The sequence below is a fragment of the Xiphophorus maculatus genome, chromosome 17 (genome assembly GCF_002775205.1).
Source record: "Xiphophorus maculatus strain JP 163 A chromosome 17, X_maculatus-5.0-male, whole genome shotgun sequence".
NCBI lineage: Eukaryota > Metazoa > Chordata > Actinopteri > Cyprinodontiformes > Poeciliidae > Xiphophorus > Xiphophorus maculatus.
The window spans coordinates 18,270,535-18,298,348 of NC_036459.1; the positions used below are offsets into that span (position 1 = coordinate 18,270,535).

Genomic DNA, 27,814 nt, shown 5'->3' on the forward strand with positions numbered 1-27,814 from the left:
AATTTAATTCATTTATATATTCCTTCGTTCTATTTCAAAAGATAAACATTCTGTTGTATTTTTACAAGAACATGTAGAAATCGTGGATCAGCTTATGAAATAAAACCCTGGACAGTAGAAAGAAAACTGATTTAAAATCCGGTTTGAGCGGTCTGCCGCCAGCAGGGGGCGGTGTTATTTGGTAGACTTGATTGTACAGTCAGTTCTACTCAGTGAGCGCAGGAGAGGAAGGTAGAACATTTCAATAAGTTCCAATCTCACAGAAACGTTTATTTATTTCAGGAATTCCAACTCAAAAACTGAAACTCATATTTTATAGACTGATTGCACACAGAGTGATACGTAAGTGATTATTAATGGTTATTTTACTGGTTATGACTTTAAAAAAATAAACCAAACCAACTATAATGTTAAATATAATAAAAACAGAAACGTTATGGACAAGTTACAGCCAACACAATCATGGGTCAGAGTGCTGACTAACGCATTTAACCAGCAAACATCTTCCACAAAAGGTCCTTGCTGTAGAAGGCAACGAAGGCTGTTCAAGTGTTAGCCAAGAAACACAGAAAGTTGAGTGGACGGAAAAACAAGATAATTAACTTTGAGAGGCTGTGAAGCTCAAGTCATTTATCATAGCACTTTTCAACTCATCTGCATTTTTACATCTAATCATCTCCCTCTTAGAAGGTTCAGCTTTTTCTACCAGAGTTTTTCCATCCACTCAACTTTCAAATGACATGCTTGAATTGTCTTGAGTAACATTCCGATATTCTGAGAATTAGAATTTGGGGTTTTCAATAACCGTTAACCATGATGTTTAAAACGATTAACTAACACTTGAAATGTATCAGTCTGTGTCTAAAAGATCAACGTATGAGTTTCACTTTTTCAACTGAATCAGTAAAACAAACAAACTCAACAATATTCCATTTTTTCCATTCTGTTGAAACCAAGTAATAGCCTTAAAAAAACAACAACAACACAGTGGCTGAAACCATGAGCAGGACAGGCCTTGTTCTTGCTCAGGCCTTCAGCGGCAGATTCATCTGGTCAGGTCAGCTCATTACGCTGAGCGTCATCTCGACTCCTGGATAATAACAGAATGTGGTTTAAGGTGTGCAACACAGATGGACATGTATTTTCATGACTCGCGGTACAAGGGAAAAACCAAGACAAAGGCGTCCGCCCCTTCTCCCCTTTTGTTTATGATTGCTTTCAAAGATCAAATTCATTTTGAAATCAAAATGTGTTTGGATGTTGTTTTTTTCTGCATGTAACATCTTTGGTGGTTCTTGCATGACTGGTGTCCTGGGCGGACCCTGAAATCCTGACCCAACCCACAGCCCACAGTCTGAGAATTCACAAAAGTAATGTTTTCTATATTTAGGGTAAAACAATCCAGTTCAGGTTTGGTGAGTTAAAACTTTGACCTAGAGAGGATCCAATACTTAGCAACACCAAAACAGCCCTTCAGGTTGGTTTCAAATCTGAATTATAGCTGGAATTATTAGCCACCTGTGGCCTATTGTCATACTTACAGTGGTTATTCAGTGATCAATACAAAATTGAACATGCAGTTAAGGAATGGGAAACATGTGGGCACAACTGACACTAGCTGCGTTTACAATGACCATATAATTGTGCAATTTGACTTTTTGAAAATAAATTTGCTTAATGGAAACACACCAATTATGAAAAAACTCTAGTTTCTCAATACAAAGTTGAGGTAATTTTTCTTTTGGAAGTATTGAAACTGGTTCATTTTGCAAAACTGCGATGGAAACACTTTGTTTACATGACACAAGTCACATGATCATCAACTGGATGTTACCACTGGTGCAAACTATGAAGAAGAAAGCAACAGGAAGTAGTTCATGGCATGTTTTTGATTACTTATTGTATAAACAGACTTATTCGTGTGATTTTAATTGTGTTTCTTATTTAATAGAAACACCTCAATTCCAAAATTGTGTCTTTTCGACATTAGCAGAATACTGACAACATTTTGCGCACATTTGTAATGGAAACGCAGCTAGTGCTTTTCTTGTGCTGCCCCTCGGCAGAATGGCGCCCTGGGCAGTGAGACGCATTTCCACGATTGTCACTGAAAAGCAAAGGAAAGCATGCTGCATGTCTGTATGTGCACACCATACACTACACATGGCTGGATTACAATTCCCAGTTAGTAGAAGAAGTCTGCAACACATTTAACATTCAGGAATGGAAATGGTTAGTCAGTTACTGAAACAACGAGACACAGAACACAATCACTTAAAGCTTTCACATTCCAACGCAGATATGTTAGGAGACAAATGGAACAGATGTGAGTTTCTCTCTTTATCGCAGCAGGAATAAAATGTCTCACATTTAACACAAAGTTTGTCGTCTTCATATTGTTCTGTCCACTATTAACGGTACGACGACCCTGCAATCGTTACACTGCATTTAAATTTAAGGCAATGCATCACAGACTGGACTGCCACTAGAAACACATTTCCCTGTATATTTGCATTAATATGAGAGAGAGTGTATTGCTCATGGGCTCTGCCTGTAGACGGCCCCCAATTTGCAGACGGGGTTTTGGTCATTAATACCTTATTAAGGCCCACAGAGGAAATTACATTCAACCGTAATTAAATTCAGTGAATTGCAGCAATTTTAAAACAATGTCAGGGGTTGAAGTGTGGCAATTTGACATTTAGTGCAGCATACTTGATATGAGAGTGGAACTGTTGTACCCAAGATGGTTAATGCAGCATTTTTTATGACTTGATCAAAGGTTTGCACAGGTTTTACAACACAGCTTTACAGTGCTCAGGAGGACAGAGTAATATATGGATACCAGCATCACCAGCTGTGACCACATCTGTTCGGGTTTTATAAAAGTCGATTATAGTAACTGGGGGACCCAGTCGGAGTAAGTTTTATTCTGTTGAACCCTTTTTATATTGGTTGAAGAAAAACAAATCCGTATCCAAAGCAGTATTCCTAGACAAATTGTGAAATACCCATGCCAGGCCAGTAGGTGGCAACACTGTCAACGTTTACCCCATCAAAATACAAAAAAAAGGAGAAAACTACTTTAGCTAATTTTGTCTCTGATACCAATTGCCATTTTTTGCTTTGTCGTTTTTTCCACCCACTTTTTTTGGCAATAAAAGTGCCATGAGAAAGGCACTTTCTCATGGTGAAGACAAAAGGCGAAGAAAACGTTAAAAAATGTGTCGCTTCTGTTTCCAGCACAAAACAAAAACGTAAGTATGCCGCGATATTAATGTTCCTTCAGATCTTCATTTTGTGATGTTAATATGACAAACAATTTTTAATACACAACCGTAAACCACAGAGTAAATCATTAACTCAAATGATTTCCAGGTGGAATCAGACTGCTCCAATTTCTGCAGTATTTATTCTTGGTTATTCTCATCACGACTGTTGCCAATATTCTCCCAGACTGTAGGAGGCAGTGTAGGGCACCTATTAAAAACACTGTTGTTATTAGCACCTTGGCGACACCATGGTATTATTGTCATTATGGTTCGAATCATTAAGATGTCTGTCTTTTTGAACCGCCACCAGGAGGCGCTCTTTCTTGTCCACCATGTTTTTCGTGGAACTCTCCGTGGTTACTAAGTTTCCGGGGTGGCTGGTGTCGAAACTTTTGTCTGCACTGACAATACGTAGAGGGGGCGTGGCTATTGAAATGACACAATTTGAACGCCCTGCGCCTTGCGGACCTCTAGGATGTGTCAAGCACAAATCAAACATTACATTCAACAGCTTATTTTCATGCATTATTACATGAAATAAAGAGTCCAAGATCTAGAGTCTAAGTCAAGTATTGACGTTTCAAGATGCAAATTTAAGTCAACTCAGAAGTGTCTGTTTTCATGACTTGGAGTCTAAGATGCATATACGTGTCCTGATATCTGTCATGTGACGTGGCCTATGTTGGTTGCGTTGCCAACACAACATGTTCACTTTTGCAGCAGTGATACAGGAAACTACAGTAAGTTACTTCCTCGTTGTGTATTTTGTACGTTTTTTTGTAGAAGGTCGCTTTCAGTGCAGAGGCTTTTGGCATCTTCATGGATAAAGGAGTTGTGTACCACCAGTACCATCAAATGGTTTGATGCTAGGTGAAGCTGTTATGTGTTGTGAAATTTGTTTTCACAGAAATTACTGATTGAGAAATCATCACTGACACACGAGACCCCGAGTTCAACGTTTTGAACTTTATGCAGTCACACCTCACCTAATGAACCGGACTTTCTAGACAAAGTAGACTTTGATTAAAGCAAACTACAAAAGGCTGATGTGAATGCACCCAATGTATTTTTTCACAACTGGATCTATGTTTGATTGATTTAATTAGAACACTAATGGAATTTCTGAAGGGTCTTTAAACTGGGGAATGCATCTCGCTCATATTTTCTTCATATTGGAAACCAGGTGAACCCAGAATAACAGACTGATGCAGCTTTTGGATGTTTGAACCTGGTGTAGTTTCAATTCAGTCAAAGTGAATCAAAGTCATTTGTTTATTTCATGAATAAGAAAACACTCCAGTGGATGTACCTTACGTACATTAAAATCAGCAGCATATCTGCAGTGTCCCAGAGAGATCGTGCTTATCTAGAATGAGAGTGTCAGGGAAAAGATAGGAAGTTTTGTCTGTAAGTTCCTTATGTTTACCGCCTTATTATTACAGTTGTAGTCACAGCTAGCGCGCTGTTATAAACAGATACTGTACCTCACCTTCCCTACAACACAACGGTTGCTTTGGCAGTTATTTTCAGAGAAGTACTGAGGAGCGCCCCAACCAGAGTGTGGTTGTACAGTGAGAGGCAACTCTTGGCTTGGAGCTCGGTTGATTTATACTTGAAGGTGTTGCACGGCTGCAGCTGGGGTGAAAGGTCAAGATTTGGCAGTGCATAACGGTTTTAAATATTAGTCTCTCTTTGCATGGGCTCTACTTCTTTTTGGTTTTGGTCAGTCAGGTCTTCGGTGGCCTGGGCCGCACCGTAAGCCTCCTTCTCATCCCGAACTCGGTCGGGATCTTCCGTCTCAGTTTGTTTGTACATCTCCCCCTGCTTGCGCTCACGCTCCAAGAGTCTGTAGTTAATGAAGTTTCCAATGAAAAGCCAAATACTCGCCAGGATGACAACACCACCACAACAGAAATACATGTACTTGTAATTTTTGGTGACGTCAACAAGTTTCCCTGAAAGAGAAAGCAAAAGATGGTTGAGCTGCATGCAACTGAGGTCATCAAGTCAATAGGACATTTAAAACAAACAAACAAACAAAACGTGCTCAAAGACAGAAAAACTACCTGCTAATGGTGGACCAATGAGAACAGGGCAGCACTCTATAATTGTTGTGAGTCCCACAGCGCTGGAGAACCTCGGAGCTCCAACCAGGTCCATCAACGTCTCAAACAGCACTGAGCTTACCATGCCAAAAGCAAAGCCAAAGAATACTGCATACACCACCAGGCCAGTGTAGTTTTCCACTAGTGGGCAAAGGATATGGCACACCCCATTGTACAGCACAGCGAAACTGAAAAAATACTGGATCTTGGGGCGAACCCATCGTGAGTTGGCCAGCAGCCCCATGGAGGGTCTGGCAAACATGTCCACGAAAGCCAAGATTGAGAGCAGGAAGGCAGCAGAGTATTCATCCACACCCATGTCTTTGGCATAGGCGGCGAGGAAGACAATGGGTGCAAAGAAACCCAGGAACATTATGACGTTGCCTGACAGGTAGATGAGGAAGCCCCGGTGCTTGAACAGCGTCAGGTCCAGGTACTTGTTGACTATTTGCCAGAGGCTGCGCTTTTCAGTCGTAGTGGTGACGGCGGCCAGCGCCTCGTCCTTCTTGACCTTGCCGGGCGGCGGTCCGAGCGGCCTCATGAGGGAGCCGGCCACGCAGCAGTTCAACAGCAGCCCGCCCAGGATGAGGAAGCTGCCTCTCCATCCAAACTGGTTAAAGAGGTACTGGTTGAGAGGCGCCAGAGTGCTGAGGAAGACAGGGCTGCCTGCCATCGCTAACCCATTAGCAATAGGGCGCTTCTTAAAGAAATATTTGCCTATCATCGTCAACGCTGGCTGCAGGTTGAAGGCCAGTCCAAGTCCTGCGAAGATGGACATAAAAAGGACATTGAGCAATGATTAGTCCTCAAGAAACCAAGTTAAGAAAGTAACATACGCAGAGTATCATTACTTTCTTCTAAATTACTGTTGAACTTTTCATTTGATGAAGATAAGTACATTCCTTTTAAATAAAACAAATAATATGTAAAGTGATGTAATCAAGAACTTATATTCTAAAGATCATCTGATTTCATATGTAGTTTCTGTCAAAAACTGGTAACCGTTTCTATTTCAGTTTCAAAATGTAACCATGACACTGAATGCATTTGAGTTTTCAAAATACAGTAGTTTCTTGTTTTTAATAGTATAAATACACGCCACAGTAACGTCTATCATTTGGCTGCATCATCACACTATGATAAGTCAGTTAAATTACATATTAAAGATTGTTTGTGTCATGGAAACATCAAATAGGATTATAAATAATTTCTTTTTGATAGAATGAATACAACTAGTTATCACACAAACATTTTAGCATATGAAAGATTGAAGCTGCCTTTATTTTTAACCTACACACATTATGTTGGGATCATTTTAAAGTTATATTATGATTATTATTAAAGTTCCTTTTTTCAAATACTTTTTTTTTATTTAAAACAGTATTTTTTTAAAAATACTGTACATTTCACAGTAAGTAAATAAATTATGCTAGAACAGGGTTTCCCAGCCCTGGTCCTCAGTTTTACAGGTTTTCCTGCTTTAAAAAAACACAGATGACTGAAATTCAACAAAAGCCTGTTAATTCACCATCAACTGAAAACAGGCGTGCTGGAGCAGGGAACCATCTACAACATGCTGCTCAGTTTGTCCAGAGGAGCAGGGTTGAAAAATGCTAGCATAGCTGAATGTAGAGGTTGCTAAGTGCTAAGTTTTGCTCTACATGTAATTATCCAAAACGTTGAAAAACAGCAATTACATTATCTAACGTGTTAGAAAGGATGCAACTAATTATGCACCAAACACGTTAAGCAAAAGAAAAGCTGTCTAAACAGACCCACTGCTAAGCATCTGCTGGCTAATGTTAGCATTTAGCACCAGAGAGGCTCACATTCCTAGATATTTTTGTAGCTCTTTACTAAAATGTGTTTTTGGTGATTTTATTTGTTTAATAACATACGTTTCTCACTATATAGTGAAGAGTGGAGTCAGCTGTTATCAACCCGTTCAGTACTCTGCTAATGGATGCTAGCTCCTACACCAACTTTAAATGCCATAAGCTGAACTTTATCTTGTTGTACTGTCTCAATATTAGACTTTTATTTATATCTTCAGCTGTTTTCGAGTAATAAGTTCAGCAATTCAGTCTAATATTATAATTTGCCAGGCGTCCATAATAGAAAGTTGGAAGACAAAACCATCTAATCTAAAAATAAAGTGCAGTACAATGACCAAACAGATTAAACGATGTAAACATGCTTCTTGCTACACCAGTTTTATCTTAACTTCTCCTTGGCGAGGTGGAGGCTAATCCCACCGTCTCAACATGGACTTCCTGAAGTGGATAGGCTTACCTCCGATGACACCAATGCAGAAGTAAAGCTGCATCACGTTGGTGCAGAAGGACGCTGAGATCATGCCCAGGGAACAAAGGCAGCCGCCCATCATGACGATGGGTCTGCAGCCGTAGGTGTTGACCAGTATGCTGCTGACGGGACCTGCAGCGAATAAACAGAAAACCCACAGAGGCGAAGGCTGAAGGATTTAATCTGAAGACTGGAAACAACAAGCAAAGTCTGCTGCCAGCGACCTTTTCATATTATCGCCTCAAATCTGTGAGCGCTGAGCAGCCGTGTGTAATTACTCTGTCAGCATTAGAGGGACATGTTAGCTGACTCACAACAACAACATCCTGTCAGATGAACTCCAACAAACTGAACAACCAATCAGACCCGTTTCTACGTCTCTTTGTTGCGTTAGCTTTACATTTTTACATAAGACTAACTTGGCTGACGAATGTTTTCAATCATTGTCAGAATCAAAATATTTCTCTTATTATTATTATAAAGAGGGAGATAAATGAGAGCTTCATTGATTTATTTACAATAATAAAGGCTACGCAGTTTTTAGTACTGGAGTTTTCTAAACTTTTGAGTGCATGAATGGTAACCTGAGCATGAAAAGTTGTTTTTTTTGGTGGCACTTTCTTAGCCTAATATTTTTGCTGCCACCTGGAAGATGAGTTATATTTCTAGCAGTTCATCATAAAAACCACAGACGACTCTGAGTCATCGCTGAACTCACTCTTCAGGAATCTCGTCCCGACCTTGAGGAAAGCTACCCTCATTACCATTTGTATTCTCGGGGGGGACCTGAAATTGGCCATGATGAGAACTCGGCTGATTACACCGTTTCTGGCCCGGAGACGACCAGCGTTTTCCAAAAAGAGGTTGACTTCATCTCTCGGTGGACCAAAACCCAGAACTATCCAAGGACCTCCACTGTACCGGCCGGTTTGTCTCGGTATAGAGCACTTCTACACATTTCATGAGTAGTGGTGAACAGAAAACCATCATGGTCCTGTTAGACCATCACCATGTGTCATTAGGTGAGTTTCCATTGACTATAATTCCACGATTTGACATTTTGAAAATAAATTTGCTTTATTGAAGGGTGACAATTTTGAAAAAAATAATTTTTCAATAAAAGGTTTTGGTGTTAGAATGCAATGGTTTTTTTTTTGGTTGAATCAAAATTTGTTTATTTTGCAAAACTGCAATAGAAACACTTTTTCCACATCACACGAGTCACATGATCAACAAGAGGATGTTACCACCAGTGAAAACCACAAAGAGGAAGACGACAGGAAGTGGTAAGAGGGTGATGGCACAGCATGTTTTTTAAGTGAACAAACTTATTCACATGTTACAATAATTGCGTTTCATATTTAATGAAAACACAACAATTGCAAAATTGTGTTTTTCCAACATTAGCGTAAACTTGAGTATTACTTCACCACATCTAGATGCTTAAATATGTTAAGTTGCTGATATGCTATTTATGTTAACAAGTAATAAATTAGAGTCTAAGTGCACATTTAGAAAATGGGATTCCTGTTAAAGGGAGTTGATATGTTGGTTTCTATCAGGCAGCTGCTGGCTTTAAATGTACTGTCTTTAGATTTTCCATAACTGAAAGTGAATGCAACACACTGGTTCTAACAACAAATGCACCATGCTGATCTTAATCACATTCCTGCAGTGGTGCAATCACTTCAAAGATCAAACACGTCACGGCATACTACATGTTTTAACTAGGCCAGATAGCTGCGAGAGTTTCTGTCTGTAGTTTCCGACTGCTAATTTTATAACCGTCAGTGTTACCACGCCTCATTCCACTGACGCGTTTTGTTTAAAAGTCACTTTGTTTGACAGGTCATCTACATAACCAGTTGGGCAACTGAGCAACAAATCCTGAAGAGGTAAGACTTTAGTCAGTCTGCATACATGGCTTGCAGGAAACGAGGAGGAAAACCACGTGGCTGATTCCAGAAGTCAAGGGAGTCATTTTGAATTTTGTTGGCGCTTTAGAGTTCTGGAACTGAAGAGTGGAATTATCGCTTCCAGCTGTGGCATCAGATAGGCAAAGTTTCTACCTCTGGCTATATTTGACCTAAAGCATTTTACACTCATAACATGAACCGTGTCTATGAAAAGTTTTCGTCTCAGGGGCCACAGAGGTGGGTAGGGTTCCCATAAACGGTTCTCCAGTGAGAGGAGAAATACTTTAACATGTTTTCACTGAAGTTAAAGTAAGAAGTAACCGTCTAAGAAATTAAGAGTAAAAAGTAAATGTTTGAAAAAACGATGATTTATTATTTAGAAATGATGTCATTGGATTGACAAAAGCATAATGTTTCTGTGAAAATTCTGCTGTTTTAAACATCAAAGTTTGAAAAACAAGATAAAGAAATATTGTGATCATAAAAAAACTAAATGACAAAATACAGTTATATCTTAGACTTGTCTGTTTTCTTTCGAGAGACGCTGATGCAATACAATTTTTGGTGCTTTTATGGACTTTTTGTCCACAAATCCCTTCATACTTACTCAACTTTTTTTTCTATTTCTCTTAGAAATCAGTCATGATCAACAAAACTTTTATTTTTGACCAAAACAGTGCAAACTGATTTCCACAAAATAATGACAATTGAACAAAAACATTTTTTCTATCCATCCCCTGACTTATACTTTTCAATAAATGTTTCTCTGACTTGTTGGAGTGTTTTTTGTCTTCATGCTGTCCTGGTAGCCAGGAATACCGATGAACCAGTGGTCGTCCACACACAGTGGTCTTTAAACTACAATCACATATTCCAGTCATTGTAAGACTACTGCCACTACCTGGTTGGACCTCTGTTAAATTGGGTCAGTCACTTTAAAGGGTGCGATGGGGATCCTCCACCTCTCATCCAATGACCACTGGAGATAGACACCATTCCTAAAAATTCTTAAATCTAACATCTCATTTAATTTACTTGAATATTTTTATCTTCCTGACACAAATAAAGAATTGTGAAAATATAACTCGTCCAGTATCTATCAAGGCTGTTTCGTTTGTGCAGCTGACTCTTAGTTTTGCATGTTGTAGGCAAGGTTAGCACGGGGCAGTGCTAATAAACTAGAAGGTCTTTTCGGCCATTTGGAAGGACTGGATTATTACCTGTGGGTGTCTGCTGTTTGGCTCATTACCAGCTAGCCTTCCGGTAATGGTGCCGCTGTGTAAACAGCACACAAAAAGCAGCTGCAGGGGAATTAGAAAGGTGTTAAACATTCAGAGTGATGGAATCGCCGGTGTAATAGGCAGGACAAGCGAGCAGGTGTTTAATGAATAGCTGATGAGTCCAATCAATATGAATGAGTGAGTAACAAGAGCCACTCACTTAGTACCTGCACATATTGACGGAGTCAACACATGATAATGACATTCAGTCTGTGGAAAGCTTTAAAAAGGAGATCTGTGAGTCGGGATCTGACCACTTATCCACAGCTATTCCCCCGCTGCAGTCTGTTAGAGGCAGGCCGATAATGAGCAACAAGCAGCCAACCTTGTCGGCGTTGGAGCGTTTTCTCACAGCTTCCGAGTTTAAGCTAGTGAATACTGCCCATGATGTACAATCAAACACATTCCCTCCAGTTTGTAGCCATCATGTCCACTGTGGATCCCTCCAGAAAGTCTGGATTAGAAAATAAAAAAAACAACAACAACAAATATAGCCTGCATTGCATCGTCAACATAATTTTTAAGATATACTAAATGTCTCTTTGTTCTGCTGTGTCCGACCATCGAGGCTCATCACGCTTGTTCCTGACTGGCACAGATGGCGGCAGCAGCAGAGGCTCTGATTGGAGGATTACAGCGTGGGCAGATGGCAGCCAGGGTGGGCCTGGGTGAGCGATCTGCTGAACGCAGACCAATATGCGTGTCCGCCTCACGATCAATTCCCACCAGTCAGAGGATTCTAATATGAATTTCAGTCACCCGTCGTCCGATTGGCTGCCTTACCCAGCTATTTAGCAGGGTTTAATTAATCCCTGGATCAGGGATTAACTAACGTGTCTGATTGTGATTGAAACTTGTAATTAATATTGTAAAAACCACCAGGTCTGAACTCTAGTTGTGACTGTCACTTCCATCTTTTTAGTTCCTGCCAAAATTGACTTGTTCAGGTCTAGGGTCGGAAAAGGGGCAGCTAACATCTCTGCAGATCCCACACATGCTGGACACAAACTGTTTGGACTTTTACCTCCAGGACGGTGCTACAAAGCGCTCCTTACAAACACTAGCTTCTTTTGTCAAAAGCAATGTATATATACCTAATTACAAAAAACGTTTATGTATTTGTTTATATTTTAATTGTCTTCATTGAGAGCAAAAGTAGATCTGAAGTCAAATATTCTTTGCCTCATACAAGCATATAAAGCTGATTCTGATCATCTAAAATCAGTTTTTTTGGTTAGTAAGACGACATAAATTTAACGCCATTTACTCTTTGTCTTTAAAAACATATTAAAGTTTGAACTTGTCGAATGTGTGGATACCAAATTATTTTGCTAATCATTAGCTTAGCTTAATGAAATATGCTAATTAAGCTAAACTAATCTGGGAGGAAATATGACTTCCCCACACTTTGGGAAAAACTGACCTAGATTATCTTTTGCTAAATCGCTTTCAGGACTGCTTACCTGCTGCATACATGACAGCTAGCATGATGGAGGAGATCCACGCCACCTGGCTGTAGGACGCATCGAAGATGATCTGGATGTCTTTGAAGAAGACAGTGATGGCTTTGGGGAAGGCGTAGGAGAATCCGATGGAGATGAAGGATCCCAGCACCACCGCCCACCCCCACCCACCGTCCGGTGGGGGCACGGCAGCAGCACCTGAGGTGGGGACTGGCATCTCTGAGTCTTCACTGTAGCAACAGATAAAAAAAACAAGGAAAAGAAAGATCAGTGGGTAGAAAACTGTAGTTTTGTGGATTGTTTTTCATAAATTTGCACCTTTCATTGTTCTGACCGAGCCTTTTGACATGCCCTTCATCACGAGCTGAAACAGTCTTTTATTTCACAGTTGAAGTTCCTGAGCTCGTGAAAACATGCCATGTTTATTACGCTGTTATAATCAAAACCTGTTTATTTAGCTGAATGCCAAAACGTGTCAAACAATATTATTTAAAGCAATCATTTGTCTTTTTCTGCTGTAGAGCTCAGTAAGCTTTTGAAACAAATTAATTCTTGTAGCTTCCCCAAAACATACGACAGTACTTTAAAGAACCGTAGCTGCACGCAACTACAATCTGTGAAAACTCCCTTTAAAAACACTGTCTATTTTTATAGTTCTAACACCTGATATGCCTTTATATGCATAAATATGCACACTGGAAGCTACCACAGACGCTATTATCTACAGTCTTCTTACTATCCTATGTTGGGCATGCAGCCAATCAGAGGCAAGGAACATGAATGGCGCTTAGGAAGTTCATATTTTATTTTGGGGTTTTTTTTTACGTTTCCTCTCCGGCAGTGTGGCAGACAGAATGATCATCTTTGCACCAAGGTGAGGCCTAACAGGCTACACACCTCTTATTACACCTTTATCTGACCAATAAAACTCTTCCTCTGGAATCCCACTGTTTTTTTCCAACTAATTAACCCGTGACCATATATCAGGGATTACTAGCATGTTAAATATTAGGGATAATTGCAGGTCTGCCAATTTAACTTGTTAAAATAAGAGCCTTCCATGACGTCATGACAGATTCTAAAAAGAAATCCAATTTTCAAGAACCATACATTGAATGAATTTCTGTAAAGTTTCCCATAAGAGAGTGGTCCCCAACCTTTTTATCACCGCGGACCGGTCAAGGCTTGGCAATTCTACTGCGGCCCGGGGGGACGGGTGGGGAGGAGGTCACGTGACACAATGTTCAATTTTTTTGCCCCAGTTTTTCCCTAATGAACATCTTAGAACGTTCCGAGTTCTAAGATTGTCGCCGGTTTAGTGCATAGAGCGGCTGCTCCCGCCGACTTTTATCCAACGTTTTTTCTTTTTGTTACGTCTTTTATCGCTTAAAATGAGTCCACAAACTATCACCGCTGCTTCTACATCGTCGGACATGTTTGTTACTCTAAATTCGCGTATGGTATGTTGGGGGTTTTACGGGATTTTCCCCAGGAATCGGGATGTTCGTGAGTGGAATCGGTTCGTGTGTGGCGTGTTGCTCCTGCCGTGTGGCTGGACACACGAACCGGTCGAACCTGTTGGACTTTTATCGGCTCGTGTCGCGTGTGGTCACAGAGGTTTGGAAAATCGGCCGACAATCCTTAAATCGTGCTGTGTGAACCAGACTTAAAACTCACGGTAGCATTCTTCTCGTCTCGTCTCGACCACCGCTAACGCTCCCTGACTCTGGTCGCTATGGTAACATTTACATATCCCTTCAAAATAAGATACAGATGCGCCACAAAAAAACGAACATTTTATTTTCATTAAATTTTTAAGTCATGATAAAGACAAATGAATGGGAGCCCCGCGCTTGTTGCTCTGCAACGAGACGCTCCCGTCTGGGAGTGAAGGGAACCAGTGACTCCCGAAGTGATGCACAGGGTATTCATGGTCTCTAAGGAGCAAAGCAGTTCGAAGCTTCATTGCCTCATTAACGAGATGGTCGCCATATTGGACTGTGGGAATCACCTGCCTGGATAAATACATCCTCTTGTCTCTGGGCCTTTTCCCCTTTGCAAAGAAACTTTCCAAAGACATTTGTTTACTCATTACTCATTTTGCTGCTTGTGGCTCAATGTTGGCGCGCAAGACGTAACCGAGAGAATCCGGTTAAATGATTTTCAAAATAAAAGATCCTCCAGACTGAAATAATACATAAAACGGAAATATTTAATTATTTCGTGTGGCCCGGTACCAATTGTTCCACGGACCGGTACCGGTCCACGGTCTGGGGGTTGGGGACCACTGCCATAGGATACCGCCCTTATTAAGTAAAATAATTGGTCCTGTAGCTTAATTATTGATGGACTTGAGCCAGATCAATTAACGAGACTAAGACGACCCTCATTCAGCAGCCCTATCACTTGCTACAGTTACCATGTAGAATAACTTGAGCCAAAGTGTGTTTATAGGAAAATGTCCCTGATTATTACAGTCAGGCCTGAAGCTGTGTTTACCGTACACACACATCCATGTGACAATAAAAGCTTCTATGTTTCAAGTCATTCAGGTGTGACAGTCACATTCCGGAGCTCCATGTCCGGGTGCACAAAAGGTACACAAACACACACTGACGCTCACGCACACACACCACCACACCGTGTGTGTGTTTGCTTGAACTCAACGTACCTGAGAGACCAGGCCCCGCCCCCAGCTCCCCTTGAACACCTCCCTCAACAGGAGATAATGGAAACATTACTACGTAGGGGGGAGGGGTCAGGTGACAGAAAGGTAAAATCGGGTCAAGTGGGGTGTTTCTGAACAAACGCACCTTCATTACCAACAACCTGTTCACAGACGCATTGCAAACTGTGAAGATAATGGCAAATATTTTCAGGTTTTCATTCTTTATCAGTCAGCTGTCGCTATGGATTGTAATTAGGTTAAAATGCCAGCAGACCGCTTTGCTTTACAAGTAATTGGCCAGTTTGAGTGTTTGCATAGTAAGACTCTATGCAGTCTATGCATAGAGTGCATAGAGACACTCTTACACTCTATGCAAGAGTGTCATCTTGCATAGTAAGATGACACGCAAACCTGAGTAAAGCCAGTTTGACGTGTTTTAACTAAACACGAGCAGCATCATGTCTGAGCATTTTAAAGGTGGGAATTTACCAAAGGTAATATTGGGTATATATGTCTGTTTATCAACAGTCCAGTCTACAGTTTACATATCTCCCCCAAATTCTTAAATTTACTTCACATTCCACATGAGAACTAAAACTATCTACTTTTTTCCTCCCATTTAACCTTCCATTGATATGACTGGACACAGCGCTCAAATGCATTTTCAAAGCTTGGAGTGAGTCAGTGATTGGACAGCCATCAGGTCATGATTTTGTATTCCAGAATAAAACGCTTTGTGACAAAAAATAGTTTTTTTTTTGCTGACCTGAGAAACAAAATGTTGGGTTTCATTCATTTTCATGTCAGCAATAACCATAAACATGAACAGAAATAATCACGAATTCTGACTCTGTGTAATGAATCCATGGAAATTTTGAGGTTTTGAATCAAACGGCAGCAATAAACAAAACTTTATGATGATGTTCTAATTTACTAGGATATTTAACTGTAGTCAAATGGAGCAATATGAAGACATAACTACGTAACTTCAACCTGTTCATTTGCTTTTTTATCATTTAAATTAGAAATATACAATAAAATCAAAGACAAAGCAGAAAAAAATCTGAAGTTTCTCAAAATTTGACTTACCTTTATAAACTACTTCTATCGTGCTCTGCTGTCTGGCATGAAGGAAAACTGTTTAGCCACTCAGACCCACTTTGGTTCCAAATATCTGGTTAAACATGTCCAAAGTGAACTCACTAAACAACTATTCACTGATTTATCTTCTTCTCATCTCTCGCCATTAAATTCCCTAGATTGAGAGCAGAGTGAAATGTGTGGCCTGGTAAGAGGTGGAGTGTGTGTACCTGAAAGCAGCCGGCTCAAACAGAACCGGCAGGATGACTGACTGAATGACTCACGCCAATGATGTTAGAGAGAGCAGGCTGCTCTGCTTCCTGCTCTCTGCTCTAATCTGCTCAGGTTGTAATAAAACCAGGTCGGACTATATAAAGCAGCAGTTATCTGAACACACACTGGGATGACTTTGCCAAATACGATTTGCTTTGTCTCAATAAAGGGAGATTTGGACTGAAATAAATGAATAAATATGCATATTTAGATGACTGGGTGACCATTAGTACAAGCCGATGTGTAAAGAAAGCACTTCTATGACATTGTATTTTTATGATGCAAAGCACTTTGAAATGACTTGTTGCTGAAATGTGCTGCACAAATAAAATTTGATTGAGTGATTGATTAAATAATGTGAAAAAAAATAAAATAAAAAGCTACATAGCTACCTTTTCGAAAGCAGGTAACCCTGCTTGAGGAGCCAATCCAAGGATTTAGCCCAGGCCCAGCGGCACAGAGTCAGCCGTGCCCCCCCCACCCTGGACTGGAAGCTGTTTTTACATTAGAATGGCCAACTTTCTGTTATTCCTATATCAATTTGATACAGTAGGGGTTTCCGCACTTCCCATATCTGTGTCCTCTGTCACTGTTTTCAGCAGTTAAACTCTTCCTTTAAGACTTTTAGTTCCCGGCAGCTTCTACTTTGTACCATAAAACGAATGCATCAATAATTCAAACTTAAATCCATTTTCTATGCCCGTGTTTGAAGTCGTGGCAGGTCAGTCCAGCAGTTACAGGGGTCTGGATCTGGATCCATCACAGGACTAAGACATGAGACCAGTACCTAAGAGCAATTTAGAACTGTTACTAACCATACTATGAGTTTTCTTGAACTGTAGAGTGAGAATTTTAACAGCTTTAAATGGCTTTACTGGGAGCATGACTTCATAGCTGGGGAAAAGATTGTGCCTCAGCCGAGTTTGTGTTGGGAAATGTAATTTGGAGTATCAGTCCCTTGTATTTCTGTTTTAATCAAAGTTAGAGATTAAGCTTTTTTTTCTACAGCTCCACACAGAGGATCTAATCCATGCTAATCAGATTACAGACAGCAGCTCTCGGCGGAGATGCCGGTTTGGACTGAACGCAACGACAATGCATGCCGGTTTCTTGTAATCTATAAGCAGCTTAAGTTGATGGGTTTGAATATGAAGCTCCAAATAGAATGACCATAAAAAGAGCATCGGGTAGAGTTTAAAAAGGGAACAGTGTGGCTTTACAGGACGTGTTCATAATGAGCCAATTGAGTGCAGAGGAAGTCAAGCAAAACAAAGTCACTCTTCTGTCATTGCAATGTCAACACATCCTAATGTTGCTTCTAACAGCCACATTCAATAGAGGCCATCTCTGCTGTGTCCTTCACTGGATGGTTCTGACAGAGTTCTTGTGGGTTTATAAAGTTTCAAGGCATTGGATTAAATCAGATGATTTAAACTGACACAAACTGAGCTAAAAATGTGATCCAGTCTCTAAAAGTTGAAAACTATGGAAGCGTTTTACCGTAGGAGCTTGGAAATCAATTCAGAAGTGGTATCTGGTTAAAACAAGAAAGTTTTCTTGTTCTCACCAGTTTTATATCTTGTAAGGAATAAAGGGGCTCACTGTGACTCTCCTCACTCCGTTTCTTCTAGACAACATCTAAAAATATGACCTTTTTTTCTTAAAAAGTGGGTATTTTGCTTTTAATGACATGTACGTGTGATTATAACAATTTTTAAAAATCTATTTGGCTATTTCTAAGAGCACACCACCTTTCAGGATGAAATAAATTTGCCACTTTCATATGGTGATTCTGGTCTTGAAAAGCAAAACAGTGAGCGGTTGAATTTATTCTCACTAGTCATTGAACTGTGCAATTTGACATTTCAAAAATAAAACTGCTTAATGGAAATACATCAACTTAAAAAAATAAAATAATTTTTTAATAAATGTTTTGCCGCTAAAATGAGGTGGGTTTTTATTTTTATTTTTTTTGGCTATATCAGATTTGGGTTTTTTTTTTCGCAACACTACAACGGAGACACTTTTTTCACATCCTACGAGACACGTGGTCAACAACCTGATGTTGCTACCGACGCAAACCAGGAAGAAGAGAGGAAGTAGTTGTTGCAGGATGATGGTGAGGCGTGTCTTTTAATGACTTATCTCGTGAGCGAACTTATTCATTTGTTATTTTAATTGTGCTTCTTATTTAATAGAAAACACAACAATTGCAAAAAAGAAAAAAAAAACATAAACAAGTGTGCCAGGAACTTAACTCTACGCATCCTGCTGTGGAGAGCTCCTCTTCAGTGGAAGCTACCCACAGCAAGGCAGTTGGTCAGCTAAATCCAGTGCAATAAAGCCAGGAAACTGGTCAGAGGCTGATAAATGATTAGAACTAGGGTGGAGGTTCACCTTCCAGCAGCAGCTGAACTACAATGTGATGGTTTGGCTGTAGCATGTGCTAGAATGTTCCAGTCAGTGTACAAACTTAGATCAGTCACATGCCCCAAAGAATTTGTAATCATCATACAAATGCATTTGTTAGACACTGAGCATCATCATTTAATGTATCCTGAAATCTCAGACAGTCCAACACGCGCTAAAATTGACCCAAGTGAAGCACAAGGACAGAAGCTGAGCGAATCGTCCAATCAAACAAATTCAGTTATATCTAATATCATTACAACAGCATCAGAAAGACTGAACAGATACAGAAAACAGTTGTAAACCACACAGGGAGGACATGAGTGCCATGGTGCCACAGGTTTGTACAAAATTAGGGGAAAAAACTCTGAACAACCTGGAGCCATCTCTTTCCAACAAAAAGCCTGAATAAGCGTCGTCTTCTAACCAGAACGTTACAAAAAATTAGACTTTCAGCACTTCAGTTGAACAGCAGCCTGATAAACAGGCTTGACAAAGCGGTAACCCGACCCCTAGGGCTCAGCGGGTTCCAGCGTGACCACCACACCCCACCCCTCTTCAACTGAGTCTCATGCTGGGACATAAAGTTATGGCAAGGCAAGCTTAGCTCTAAGGTTACCTCAGTGTAATAGCACTCATTTTGTTTGACAAAGAGTTCATGATTAACATAATTATGGACTCTGAAGGTTGGACTGAAGCACAGACCATTTACAGTAAACACAACGGCCTGTTCGTCACCATGGTTCAGGTAAATACACTTGACCTTGGTTGGAGAGCGCAGCAGGACGGGCAGACAGACAGACAGCAGCTCCTTCTGAAAGCTTCTGTCTGTTAAATACATTCAGGTGATAACAGCCGTTCTGCTAACTGTTCAGCCTCTGCACTGTGAAGTTCATGAGCTAATTCCTGAACAAGAGCCTGGAATGGAAAGGTCCCCTTCAGTTGTTCCATGTGGGCTGCCAACACCTACGTTCAGCAGCCAATCCAGGGCTTTCTTACTGCCACACCTCTCTGACCTCATGGAGAAGGTCAGAGGATTGAGATGTTTCTACCGCTGTAAGTTAGTAACTAAAACCTTATTTATAGAGAATCTTTCATAATATAAACACCACTAAGTACCTCATACTAAACAAATACCGTATTTTCCGCACTATAAGGCGCATCTAAAAACCTTCAAAATTCTCAAACGCCAACAGTGCGCCTTATAATCCGGTGCGCCTTATATATGGACCAATATTGAGCCACAACAGGTCTCGCAACTACAGTAAGCAGCCGCTGACTTCATTGTCCCCCGTAGAAGAAGAAGCGCGCGGTGCATGATGGGTTTTGTGTAAAGACCCCAAAATGGCTCCTATTAAGAGACGCTTACGACGCAGAGTTTAAGCTGCGTCAGAAGTATTCAGCCTCTGTGACTCCTGACGTCAGAAGTTTTCAGCCTATGTGACTCCTGACGTCACAGAAGTTTTCAGCCTCTGTGACTCCTGACGTCAGAAGTTTTCAGCCTCTGTGACTCCTGACATCAGAAGTTTTCAGCCTCTGTGACTCCTGACGTCAGAAGTTTTCAGCCTCTGTGACTCCTGACGTCAGAAGTATTCAGCCTCTGTGACTCCTGACGTCAGAAGTTTTCAGCCTCTGAGACTCCTGACCACACAGAAGTTTTCAGCCTCTGAGACTCCTGACGTGTCAGAAGTATTCAGCCTCTGTGACTCCTGACGTCACAGAAGTATTCAGCCTCTGTGACTCCTGACGTCACAGACGTTTTCAGCCTCTGTGACTCCCTCCTGACGTCAGAAGTTTTCAGCCTCTGTGACTCCTGACGTCACAGACGTTTTCAGCCTCTGTGACTCCTGACGTGTCAGAAGTATTCAGCCTCTGTGACTCCTGACGTCACAGAAGTTTTCAGTCTCTGTGACTCCTGACGTCACAGACGTTTTCAGCCTCTGAGACTCCTGACGTGTCAGAAGTATTCAGCCTCTGTGACTCCTGACGTCACAGAAGTATTCAGCCTCTGTGACTCCTGACGTCACAGAAGTTTTCAGTCTCTGTGACTCCTGACGTCACAGACGTTTTCAGCCTCTGTGACTCCTGACGTGTCAGAAGTATTCAGCCTCTGTGACTCCTGACGTCACAGAAGTATTCAGCCTCTGTGACTCCTGACGTCACAGAAGTTTTCAGCCTCTGTGACTCCTGACGTCACAGAAGTTTTCAGCCTCTGTGACTCCTGACGTCACAGAAGTTTTCAGCCTCTGTGACTCCTGACGTGTCAGAAGTATTCAGCCTCTGTGACTCCTGACGTCACAGAAGTATTCAGCCTCTGTGACTCCTGACGTCACAGAAGTTTTCAGCCTCTGTGACTCCTGACGTCACAGAAGTTTTCAGCCTCTGTGACTCCTGACGTCACAGAAGTTTTCAGCCTCTGTGACTCCTGACGTCACAGAAGTTTTGAGCCTCTGTGACTCCTGACGTCACAGAAGTTTTCAGCCTCTGTGACTCCTCACGTCAGAAGTTTTCAGTCTCTGTGACTCCTGACGTCAGAAGTTTTCAGCCTCTGTGACTCCTGACATCACAGAAGTTTTCAGCCTCTGTGACTCCTGACGTCAGAAGTCTTCAGCCTCTGTGACTCCTGACGTCAGAAGTCTTCAGCATCTGTGACTCCTCACGTCAGAAGTTTTCAGCCTCTGTGACTCCTGACCACACAGAAGTTTTCAGCCTCTGAGACTCCTGACGTCAGAAGTCTTCAGCCTCTGTGACTCCTGACGTCAGAAGTTTTCGGCCTCTGTGACTCTTGATGTCACAGATGCCCCACATGCGCAGTAGAGGGCGCAGTAGCGTCAGCGGTCTCAGTGTTCTCCCAACCGCCCTAAAAAGAAGTGCTCAGTGTTCAGACTGTCATGAAAAGATCAGAAATAGGTCGAATTATGTTAAAAAAAAAAAGAAATCAGAATTGGGTCACTTCAGGCTGCAGTGTGAACGCAGCCTGATATGTATTCATTAACATCAGAGTAATATCAGTCTGTTCCTATCCTTAGTTCATGTTTTACATGGGAGAAATGATGAGATGTGGTTAGCCGCCAAGACTACGTCTATTCGTGTTTGGCACCACAAACAACGTGTGACTCAATTTCAGCTGACAGATTGAGATTGAAAATAACGAAAAATTTACACAAAAATCAAAAATGGGTTTCTGTCAAAAAAAAAGGGCAATTACCGTATTTTCCATACTATAAGGCGCACCTAAAAACCTTCAAAATTCTCAAACGTCGACAGTGCGCCTTATAATCCGGTGCGCCTTATATATGGACCAATATTGAGCCACAACAGGTCTCGCAACTACGGTAAGCAGCCGCTGACTTCATTTTTCCCCGTAGAAGAAGAAGCGCGTGGTGCACGCTGGGTTTTGTGTAAAGACCCCAAAATGGCTCCTATTAAGAGACACGCTTACGACACAGAGTTTAAGCTCAAGGCGATCAGTGACGCAGTAGAACATGGGAATAGAGCAGCAGCCAGAGAATTTAACATGAACCAATCAATGGTGCGGAAGTGGATATATATTGTGATTGCACTAATGTTTGATTTACTGTAACAGTATCAGACTGTTTTTTACGTGTTTATTGAATCGAGGAAAAGTTCCCCTCCAATATATGTTATACCTTGCTGTTGTTAAAAGATAAACTGTGTCACGAAAATACCACGTCACTTACTTTACCTCGGGGAAAATAATAAAACAGCTGTTTATTCATTTTGGGAATGAACGGAGTTTTCAGAACGCTGGTTTGTAATCTATTAATAAAGTTTGACTGACCTATCTGACTATTTTGTTGACATTCCCTTTAGCGCAGTTCCATTTAATGCATAACGTAACCCCAGCCTCTACTGTAGCATCTATTCTATGCGCCTTATAATGCAGTGAGCCTTATATATGAAAAAAGTTTTAAAACAGGCCATTCATTGAAGGTGCGCCTTATAATGTGGTGCGCCTTATAGTGCGGAAAATACGGTAGTTACTAAATCAAGACCTGTTGACTAAAAGTGGATATAAAGCGACGCATGTAGAAGTTCTGCATCCTGCCCATTAAGAGCTCTCCAAGTCAATACAAGAATCTTAAAATGCACTCAGAAATAAAGCACAGGCCTTTGCAGACCCGTAAGCAGTGAGACTCAAATGTGAGAAGGCATGATTTAGCCAGATGTCTGGCAGCAGCATATCGAACAACCTGCTACTGTTTTATGGAGGTTATACTATCGTTTTGTGAAAAATGGTTTGCAATAAGCAGAAAGGCACAACTGCTTACTTTGATAATAATTTTCAAATGACAAGAGCAGGAATGAAAAGTGCCAGTTGTTCCAAATGATTTTTTTTTATTCCGGAAAGATAAGTATTTCTTTTTTCTTTGTTTAGCTGAAGAAAAACACCAGACATTCACTGTTTGACTGAGACGAAGCACTTCAGTAAAGTGTAGTTAAGAAAGAAGATTTACAACTAAATGTCATCTGTTTAGTAGTGATGCCAGGTCCAATGAATTTACCCAAGAGTGAGCAGATATAACAAAAAAGCAAGAACTAAAGTAGAACCTTGGGATACACCAAGCGTGCTGTTTGCTAATGTAACTGAGTGTTGTTATCCAGCCCAACAAAGCTGCTATAAGTCAAATGACAATACACCCGGGAAACAACTAAAAACGATAGCCTTTATATAGTCAAATACAACAAGAACTGCTTCCTTTTAACTACACAAGAAGAGCATCAAACATTGATAAAGTTTCTGATGAACAAAATGGCTTCTGGTACAACTGCCCTCACAACCAAAAGCCATTTTTGTTCTTCGAGTACTATTGTCCTGAGATGCATTCAGGTAAATGTCATTAAATGTCACTATTCTCTAGAGCTTAGACAGCAGTATCTTACCCCCAACCACCACCATCAAACCTGGTTTTGTAAATAAAGTCTAATGAGCCTTCTCAGATGTTGAAATAGGACACTGCTTTTCAGAAAGCCACAACATGTAGACATTATCAACGGAACTGTTTCGGATCCTTATATAAGAGAAACTTCAAAACAGGATTGGACACGTGAATATGAGCTGTAAAGGTTCCAGCTTGGCTACAGGAAGTGGCTGCATCTGGCCAGCATGGTATTCCATTATAGACCCTCTCAGTGTTGTTTTTACACTTTGTGTGCAGATTCAACAGAGAAGACAATGATATTAACAATGAGATATGGGAGGTAGAGCTGTCTTATTTGTCCAACACATCCCACAGATGCTTGACTGGGTAGAGGTCTGTGAAATAAGCAGGTGAAGACAGTATGACAAAGTTCTTGTTAGAATCCCAGAAGCAGCTTTGCTCTGAGGAAATATGCATCACCCTGTTTAAGAGGCCACAAAATGGTCTGAAACATCACTTAGCTAGAGGGTAGATGTCAAAGTAACATCTATATGGATGATAGGACCAAAGGTTTCCCTAGAGGAGCATAGAGCACTGCACTCCCTCTGCCGACTCACCTTCTACCTAATTCATCTGAGTAACATACTGTATATACCCAAAAGTAAGCGATACAATCTTCAGACATCTACACGATTGAAGCAAACATGGCTACTCAGAACAAGTCATCTTCTTGCATTGCTACATGGTCCAGTTCTGATGCTTCCATGCTTGTAGTTGGCGCTTTCAGTGGTCAGGAGTCAACATGACCACCCTGAACTGGACTTGGCTCCTCGTGTATATCTCCAAATCTTGATGATGTCATCAATTCACCAGCGCTCCTTCCAGGGATGGCATAGATACTGACCATTGCAAATCCTGGAAGACCCCAGAAGAGCTAACGGTTTGGAGATGCTCTGGCTCAGAAGTCCAGCCATCTGGGTGAGTTTGGCCCTGGTCAATTTTTTCTTACCCCACTCCCTGCTACTAAAATAAATTTTGAAAATATGACCCAAGGCATTTTTTTTATAAGTTTTTCTTAATGGAACTTTCAGTCACCAAAGCTCCTTTGTTGGCAAGCGTTTCCATGGTACAGTCCAAAACATAAGACCATCATGTCAGCAGGAGGTGAGCAGGAACTTTACCCTCTTCAGAGTATAGACTGAGATCTCACTCAGTGTGTAGCTTTAAAGTGTGTAGCTTTCAGCAACAGAGTTACAACCAAAGATTATGTCACAGCACCTGAATTATCTAAATACAGAACCACCACGAGGTCTATGAGAAGGTGTGCAGTGGGCCGTCAGAGAGTGAACCTATTCAAGAGTTCACCTAATTCAAGAGTGAACCTATTCACGGTTCACTCTTGGATTCCCCTACTTCCAGATTTTTCTGTGGAAATTAGCTTATTCATGGATCTTTCCATAGAGCATATCTAAAATATTCAAAAGAAAATGTAGCTTGGAAAGCTAAAATACCAAGGCAAAATGTTGCTTGACGCACTTTTCGCAACACAGTCAATCCAGGAACGTCATTCATCTTAGTCGTCACTGTCGGCTGAAACTCAGAGAGCAGAGATAAAGAACGTGGATGTTAGCTGTGCTCTGCAGTAGCGTTAATGGGTTTCCACTGTGCACATAAATGCATAATAACATATATTTGGTGTTTGAGCTATTAAAATAGAAAATTATAAGCATGTTCACATTGACTCTGATTTTAGCTATTTGAGGTTGGTTGTGTTCCCTAATAATACCGGGTTACATTGCCCAAAGTGGGTCCTCGAGGGCCGGCATCCTGCATGTTTTAATTCTCTCCCTGGTTTAAAGAACCTGGATCCAATGATGGCTCATTAGAAGGCCGAAGAAGTACGTTGACGTGCTGAAAAGGTTGCAACTATCACCAGGGAGAGAACTAAAACGTGCAGGATGCCGGCCCTTAAGGGCCGAGTTTGGGCACCCCTGCTTTAAAGATATTTAATACTTGAACAGACATGTGTTAAAGGAGGACACACACACAGTAGTGGTTTCTCAGAAGTCTGTTACTAATCAATTACGGTAATAGTTTTTTATGTATCTCAGAACTATAACAGTTTAAATCTCAAAATTTTACTTTAAGGATTTACTTGGAGTTGACATAAGTCATAAGTCTTATGACTTTTGTCTTATGACCAAGGGAGGTGCTGTGGCCACTTATGCCAGTTCATGGATATTCACTGCATTCATTCCACTGTAATGAATAAAATCCAACCAACCAATTGGGCATGCTTCAAACTCCCTTACTGAATAAATAAATAAACTACTTTTTTTCCAAAGCCTTTTTCTGGGGTAAATTTCTAACCTGGACAGCCGTTTTTACCTTAAAGGGGGAATTATAGAAAACTGCACTGGTTGTGGAAAAGATTCCATTAGAGGAAAAAATGCCTCAACCTATCAAAAGGGACAAAACGTCCACATGCTGCTAAATGTGTAACCCTCAAAATCATATAGAATAAATAATCAGTATTATTCACTTCACCTCCTGGTCATTATGCAACGCCTGAATAAAACATAAAATGCTACACTCAGAAAGATGGGAGAGAAATATTTAAATATCTTGATTTTACAACTTATGGCCGCTGTTGAGTAACTTCACAAGAGTGATGTCATGATGCTCCGTCGCGCTCATTTTGAAAGAGGTCAATTTAAAACAAGAAGCTAAGTCCACATTCCGCTTTATAAACCGACCTGTAACCTTTCACCTAAAGGTCAGTATGACGGCTCAACCAGAACAGAACTACATCCAAGCAGAAATATCACATCCTGAACCCGAGCCAACCTGCTGCTTGGAAACTAGTCTTCATCACATCCTGTTGTGGAGAGGAACAAAAACTCACCATGAGGTTATCTACAGGCATAAAATTCTGCTGCTGGCGGTGATTCCTCCGTGAGCGTAGCAGCTTAATCACACGGCGCTGCTGATGTAAGGACAGAGACCGGATGAAGCAAGCTTTAATTCCCATGGCCTGTATCGAGCTACACAGGGGGAGACTTTAAAATTCTAACATTTGACACTCAGATGTCCGCCTTTCTCCACGGGCGCTTGAACGCGTCATACAAAAAATGTCTTCAGGCATCTAACAAGGACACACAGGAACCGGTCGCTAGCTGCGTTAACTGTAGCGCGTGCCAGCGTCCTCAAACAAACCGACTGATAATGTCCAGGACCCCCCGACAGAGACACGCGGAGGTCTCCCATGGTTACCTTTCAGATGAAACGTAGACGTCCGTGTGTGTTCACGCGCTGCCTGCCGGGCTCCGTGACCTTGCCGCGGAAAGATGCGTGTGTGTCCGACGGGAACGGGGTGGATGCGACTTCGAGTTTCCTGAGAGTGGCTGAGCACCAGCTCCGGCGCAGAGCAGCTGCAGGTGCTACCGCGCTGCGGAGGGCGGCGCTGCGCTGAGATCCCCGGGCACTGGAGCAGATCAGGGCGGCTCAGACCGGCTCCACCATCATATCCTCATCCTCATCTTATTAATTATTCCTCCGTCATGCTGCTGAGCATCGCAGAACACAGACCAGGCAGCCGCACAGCAGCATTTTCTTCACATCATAAGCCCAAACTTTAATGCATTTAATGACGACAAAACACAAAGTAAGTAGTACATAATGTAGAAGTGGAAGGAAATAATGTATGGTTGATCAACCATATATTATAAAATATTAAATCAACTATGTATATACACAAGTCATTTAGATATGACGTAAATATAAATTGAGTAAATAATAATGGTAACAGGAAAAATGCCACCCTGTGGAACGTCAGAGAGACATGTTCAGTGCAGCCATCTTCTTCAATCAAGACAAGTTGCCCACAGCATGATGCCGCCACTACCATGTTTCACCATAAGGAATGTATGTTCAATGGACTTTGCACAGTTTTCTCTACAGTTTTGTAGAAAAGCCAGAAATATCTCTTTTGGTCTCATCTGACCTCCTTTGAAAGTGTCAGCTTTCTTTTCCCCCCACATGTTTATAGAGCTAGTTTTCCCACCTGAGCTGTGCAGCTACCCCAGAGTTACGCTACTTATATTAAATGTCACATCTGGACTAACTAAGTTGCTTCTAACTCTGCACAATGAATAAAATAAA

At 41.2% G+C, this 27,814-nt stretch overlaps 1 protein-coding gene across 3 annotated transcripts; it reads right to left on the bottom strand.

Moving 5' to 3' along the window:
* Positions 1–1,271: 1,271 nt before the first annotated feature.
* On the bottom strand, positions 1,272–27,814 carry slc16a7 (solute carrier family 16 member 7). Of its 3 annotated transcripts, none has more exons than XM_005811409.2 (5): positions 26,927–27,814; positions 12,341–12,570; positions 7,670–7,813; positions 5,339–6,139; positions 1,272–5,227 (listed from the first exon to the last, which is right to left on the bottom strand). In XM_005811409.2, exons 2-5 carry the CDS (start codon positions 12,555–12,557, stop codon positions 4,947–4,949), a joined length of 1,443 nt encoding a protein of 480 aa, XP_005811466.1. In that variant the 5' UTR covers positions 12,558–12,570; positions 26,927–27,814; the 3' UTR covers positions 1,272–4,946. The 3 variants fall into 3 exon arrangements, with proteins under 3 accessions (XP_005811466.1, XP_023205999.1, XP_023206000.1); XM_023350231.1 differs by having other exon boundaries at positions 26,559–27,814; XM_023350232.1 differs by lacking the exon at positions 26,927–27,814 and adding an exon at positions 16,098–16,328.